The 6533-nt window shown below is 45.6% G+C and overlaps 1 protein-coding gene across 1 annotated transcript in view; it reads left to right on the plus strand.

Moving 5' to 3' along the window:
- The window catches only part of LOC107182547 (T-cell-interacting, activating receptor on myeloid cells protein 1-like), a gene marked incomplete at its 3' end in the record, with an annotated part of 10037 nt that overhangs the window by 2574 nt on the left and 930 nt on the right, over nt 1–6533 (plus strand). Inside the window, exon 2 of the mRNA XM_015561660.1 lies at nt 4356–4388. Coding sequence (XP_015417146.1) covers nt 4356–4388 — 33 coding nt within the window. The remainder of the gene's footprint in view (nt 1–4355; nt 4389–6533) is intronic.

Here is a 6533-nt window from a genome sequence, read left to right on the forward strand (position 1 = left end):
TTTTTCTCTCCCTCTCCCTTGCCCTAGCGTGGTCCTCTGCACTTGGCTTTCTCCCGTTGCCACAATTTTCAGATCCCAAGCCCGTGGGCTGCTCCAGAGCATCCCCTACGACAGAGGCTTGTCTGGTGGGGAGGCAGTGACTGAAGCACGTGCCTGGAGACTCAGCCCTTGCACACACACCTGGGGGCCTTGGGAAACATGTCAATATTGAAGTGTTTCCTCATCTTTCAGGGTCAGCTTCACAGTGAGGCTCCAGCATGTATGACACATACTGAGGTGCACAGCCCATGCTCGAGAAATGGTATTTTTAATGTTTACTTGGTCAGGAGCTGATTCCACTAGCAATTCCTTCCAGAAATCTTCCCTGGATGAAAAATCTCGTTCCTTTTCATGGCTGAGTAATATTCCATTTGGTGTCTATACATTCCATTTATGCATAGACCGTTTTGTTTATCCATCCATTGGTTGACGGGCACCTGGGTCTTTTCCAACTTTTGGCTCTTCATTAGCTTCCTCCCTTCAATGAGAAGGTTCACTTTCCTCCTCATTTTGTCGTTGAGAGATAGTGAGTCTCCTGTTGCTCCCTCCAAGCAATGAGGCCTCTGAGCAGGTTCCTGGCTGTTCCTTGGGTACGCCCTGAAGAAAGAAGTGAGATCACATGGGATGTTCTGGGGCCTGGGAGTGTTGGATAAACGTCACATGACTGACCACTATCTATCAAGCTCAACAAAGCGGTCAACCCCATTTGGATTAGCAGGGCACAGGAGACCACGGACGGGGTAGCTTAAGGTGCTTGGGCCCTGGGGGTCTTGAGGAGGACAGGAGGAGGTTGCTGGAGAAGGGGCCAGCACTGCAAAAGCTCCAGAATGTTCCATGGGTCAAGAAAGAGCACATCCTGACTTGAGAGAGTCATAACCACAATTCCCTCCTGAGTTGTTCCATGACGCCCAGAATTTATTTTCCTTCATTGAGAGTCAGGTGGGACTGCCACTCTCTCTGGGCAGCTCGTTCAGCCTGCAGGCTCTCCGAGTCCCCGAGACTTGAGCTCTCTTGCAGGAAGTCTGAGTTCTCGCCGTCCACGATGCTTTCTGTCACGACAGGAAGCTGGTCTCTGCCGCTGGTCTCTGACCTGCTACGCAGAGAGCAGAAGGAGCACCTCCCTGCCCGCCCAGCATGATCCCTTAGAAAGGAGAGGTCAGTGCGGTGGGCTCCACCTCCTCTTTGCAGGGCAGGGCAAAGGACAAAGGCCAGGCTCCCAGGGCTTTGACGCTCAGAGGCCAGGCTCCCGCGCCAGAGTCGGGGTCATGCTGCCTCCCGAGTGCAGCTTCTAGTGAGTTCAGGTGCTCACAGGTGTCTCTCAACTCTACCTTTTCCCATTCTCTGTGGGTTCACAATTTCTTTCAGTACCGTAAACACTTGTATTATGCTCCTTTTTTTTTAAACTGTGGTAAGATATATGTAAATAATATTTATCCTTTTAACTATTTGTGAGTGTATAGTTCAATGGCATTAAATACATTCAGATATTTTTACAACTGATTTTGAGAGAGAAGAGAGAGAGAGAAACATCAACCTGTTGTTCCACTTACTTATGCATTCACTGGTTGGTGGTTGTCCCGAAACACAAAGTTAGTGGGTTTGATTCCTGGTGAGGGCACATACAAGAACCAACCAAGGGCTGGGTTGGTGAGGCTCAGTGGTTGAGCACTGACCCATGAACCACGAGGTCGGGATTCGATTCCTGGTCAGGGCATGTGCCCGTATTACAGGCTCGATGCCTGGTGTGGGGGCATGCAGGAGGTGGCCAATCAACGATTCTCTGTCATCACTGTTTCTCTCTCCCTCTTTTTTCTTTGCTCTGAAATCAATAATAATATATTTTAAGACAGAATCAACCAATGAATGCATAAATAAGTAGAAGAACAGATAGATGTTTTTCTCTCTCCCTTCCTCTGTCTAAAAACCAATCAATAAATAAAATTTTAAATGAATAAATACATTCAGAATGTTGGCAACCATCATCACCCAAAACTTTCTCATCATATCAAACATCAACTCGGTACCCATTACCCAATAACCCATTTTCTCTGTCTTCCCAACCTCTGGTAACCTCTGTTCTACTTTCTGTCTCTATGAATTTGCCTGTCCTAAGTACTTTGTATAAGTGTAATCCTATATAATAAAAGGCTAACATGCAAATAGATTGAGAGGCAGAATGATGTCACTATGATGTGCACTAACCACCAGGGGGCAGACACTCAATGCAGGGGGAGTATCGCTCAGCCAGAAGCCAAGCTCACGGCTGGCGAGCGCAGTGGTGGTGGTGGGAGCCTCTCCCACCTCTGTAGCAGAGCTAAGGATGTCTGACTGTCGGCTTAAGCCCCCTCCCAGTGAGAAGTGGACATAAGCCATCAGTTGGACATCCCCCGAGGGCTCCTGGACTGCAAGAGGGTGCAGGCTAGGCTGAGGGACACTCCCCCACCCCCCCGAGTGCACAATTTTTGTGCACCAGGCTTCTAGTCATACAATATTTGTCTTTTTGTTCTCTCCCTTTCCCTTTCTCTCTCTCTGAAATTAACAAAAACAGCCCTAGCCGGTTTGGCTCAGTGGATAGAGCGTTGGCCTGAGGACTGAAGGGTCCCGGTTCAATTCTGACCAAGGGCACATATCCAGGTTGAGGGCTTGATCCCCAGTAGGGGGGTGTGAGGAGGCAGTCAATCAATGATTCTCTCTCATCATTGATGTTTCTATCTCTCTCCCGCTCCCTTCCTTGTTTCTCAAGTTGATAAACACTGATATATATGTTCCAGGGATATAGATAGATAGATAGATAGATAGATAGATAGATATACAGATATGGCCAAAGCTCTAACCACTGCTCATGCTAAAATTGGCTTCTGCAATTTTATCACAAAGACCTGGCAACTTCCCCCTTTTCGCTGCTAAGACACAAAACTGGCCCACACAGGATAAAAAGAGGAAATCTCTTAGAAACACAGGCCTAACCAACATCCGTTGACTTAAATCAATCTTTCTTATAACAATGTTCCTAAACAGACTTGATGTTAATTTTAAAGGTATTTTAGCGTCAGGAGAACCTGTGCCGACCACACTGAGCAGGAAGGCTGTGGCTGGTCAGAGATGTCCATAGTCACCTTCATTAGGAAGTTTCTCTCTAAGCCGACTGTGAATGTCAGTGTCAATGTTCTCGTCTTAATAAACTTTTTCTGGGTCCAGTGAAAGCAGTGGTTCTCCATCTCAGCTCAGTATCTGCATTATCTGGGGGATTCTGAAAGTTTGGTGCCTGAGTCCTATTCCAAGCAATTCTGATGCAATGCTTTTGCGGTCTGGTCTGCCTGCGGCGATTTCCTTTTTTTTAAAAATCGAATTTAATGTGGTTGACAAAACTATATAGGTTTCAGGGATCCAATTCTACAACACATCGTCTGTATATAGTAGTGTGAGTTTACTCCTTCTTTCATCATTCATCCTCCCTCTACCTTGTCCTGCTGCTTTCCACCCGCTTCCCTCTGGCAATCACCACACTTTTGCCTGTCTATGAGATGTGCTTTCTTATTTTTCCTTAACCTTTTCCCCTTTTTTTATCCCCCTCCCTTCTGACAGCTGTCAGTCTGTCCTCTGTATCTATGAGCCTGTTTCTGTTTTGTTCATTTGTTTCTTTTGTTCATTAGATTCCACATATAAGTGAAATCATATGGTATTTGTCTTTCTCTGACTGGCTTATTTCTCTTAGCATAATGCTCTCCAGGTCCATCCTTGCTGTCACAGAAGGTAAGATTCTGTTCTCTTTTATTCACTTTTTAAAATATATTTTTATTTATTTCAGAGAGGAAGGGAGAGGGAGAGATAGAAACATCAATGGTGAATCGTTGATTGGCTACCTCCTGCACACCCCCAATGAGGATCCAGCCTGCAACCTGAGCATGTGCCCTGACTGGGAATTGAACTGTGACCTCTTGGTTCACAGGTTAATGCTCAATCATTGAGCCATGCCTGCATCTTTTCACACCCTTGTAAAATATCTATAACGTCTTTAAACCGCGGCATCTCCTCAGCAGTCAATGTGCATTTGTTGGGCCCTGCTATGTGCCAGGAGCTGTGAAATATAGGGGATAATGTGGTGAACAGCACTGAGTCCTTGCCTTACAGCTGCTCACAGTGACATCTTGTGTCCCCCCTGGTATGAAGTACATAATCTTCTATAAACTCTCTTAAAAATTACAAGCACCCCGGCTTATATATTTAAAATATATTTTTTTAAAAGATGCAGGCTCACCAGAAGATGACGGGGGCTCAATGCAGGAGCTTCTGTCTCATGGACGATTCCTTTGCAGGGCTGTGTGCTGGCCAAGACCTAAGAAGAGACGGTGAGTGTTTCTAAAGTAGAGCCTTCCTTCTCCTTCACTCCAAATCCCCCTCACCCCTTCTCTTTCTTCAGAACAGCAGGTGAGTAAACCAAGTCCAGCCTGGTCTCCGCTTCCTTCCAGTGTCACTTCCCAGGCCCTCCCTCCGTGCCCTGCCCAGCTCGGTGCTTCCTGCCAACAGTCACGTGACACTGCGATGCTCCACTCCTGACTGGGAGGTCAAGTTTGCTCACTCATGTATGGATCATAAAGAACATTATAACCTAGGTGGGTAAGGGCATGTGCCGGGGGGTAGGGGTGGCCGGGAGAAGGTCAGTGGGGAATAAAAAGGAGACATAGGTACTACTATTTGTAATACTTCAAACAAGAAAATAAAATTAAAGGAAAAAAAAGAACAATACTCCTTTGGAGTCCTCGCCATCTGATTCCCCAGAGGGCCTGGCGGAATGTCACCTCCCTCACCTACACACCAGGAGCGCTGGAGAGCACGCCTGCGAATATTACAGGACAGGGAGCCGCACCGTAAGGTCACCGCCCAGTGACGTCCTTCTACTGCTGGTGACAGGTGAGGACGGGTACTCAGAATGACACACCATGTCCCTAGGACTGGGATGCGGGGGGATCCAGAGAATGAGAGAGGAGCAGGGGTCTCACCTCCAGTGTACTAGGTGTACCAGTTAATAACGCGGATTTCTTCAATAGATGGAGTTACACATAAGTTGATATATACGCGATTTGGTGTGTATGCTATTTTGTTGTATTGACAGCAAGCTTCAAAACTTCATGTGAAGATTTCTGAAGGTGTTAACATCATAGATATTTTTATGCTTAAAAATGTCAAATTTCGTGCCGAAAAAAGAGCATTTGGGGAAGTTTTAAATCATTACTTTATTTTAAAGAAAAAGTTATCGTATACTTTGGGAAGCTTATGGTGAACATGCTCCATCTCAAGATACTTGTGAACACTGGTCTAAACGCTTTAAAAGTGATGATTTCGATGTGAAAGACAAAGAATGTCCAGGTCAAGTGAAAAAGTTTGAAGACCAACAATGACAAGCATTATTGGATGAAGATGCGTGTCAAACCCAAAAACAACTTGCAGAAGGATTAAACGTTGCTCAGCAAACAATTTCTGATGTTTATAAGCAATGGGAAAGATTTTATTTATTTTTTTCTAAATATATTTTATTGATTTTTTACAGAGAGGAAGGGAAAGGGATAGGGAGTGAGAAACATCGAGTAGAGAGAAACATCGATCAGCCGCCTCCTGCACGCTCCCCACTGGGGATGTGCCCGCAACCAAGGTACATGCCCTTGCCCAGAATCGAACCTGGGACCCTTGAGTCCGCAGGCTGATGCTCTATCCACTGAGACAAACCGATTAGGGCAGTAATGGAAAAGATTTTAAAGGAAGGGAAATGGGTGCCACATCAACTGAAGAAAGACAAATGGAAAACCACAAAGTCATCAGTAAAATGTTGCTTCAATGGCATGAAATAAAGTCTTTTTGCATCGAATTGTGACTGGCGATGAAAAGTGGGTTTATTGTGAGAATACCAAATGCCCAAAATCATGGGTTGACGCAGGTCAACCATCAACATTGCCTGCAAGGCCAAATCGCTTCGGAAAGAAGGCAGTGCTCTGCGTTTGGTGGGATCAGGAAGGTGTGGTGTATTAGGAGCTTCTAACACCAGGTGAAATCGTTAATACTGATCACTACCGACAGCAAATAATCAATTTGAACCATGCTTTGATCTCAAAAAGACCAGAATGTGCCAGAAGACATGGCAAAGTAATTTTGCTTCGGACAAAGAATCAATTTGAACCATGCTTTGATCTCGAAAAGACCAGAATGTGCCAGAAGACATGGCAAAGAAATTTTGCTTCATGATGACGCACCATCACACACTTCAAAACCAGTTAACGACACGTTAAAAGATCTTGCCTGGGAAGTATGAACCCACCCGTGGTATTCACCAGACCTTGCTCCTTCAGATTACTGCTTATTCTGATCAATGGCACATGCACTTTCTGGGTAGCACTTCAAAGGGTACGAAGAAGTGGAAAATTGGGTCTCTGAATGGTTTGTCTCAAAACAAGAAATGTTCTATTGGGACAGTCTCCACAAATTACCTGGAAGATGTGGGG

The sequence above is a fragment of the Myotis davidii genome, unplaced genomic scaffold (assembly GCF_000327345.1).
Source record: "Myotis davidii unplaced genomic scaffold, ASM32734v1 scaffold1997, whole genome shotgun sequence".
Taxonomy (NCBI): Eukaryota; Metazoa; Chordata; class Mammalia; order Chiroptera; family Vespertilionidae; genus Myotis; species Myotis davidii.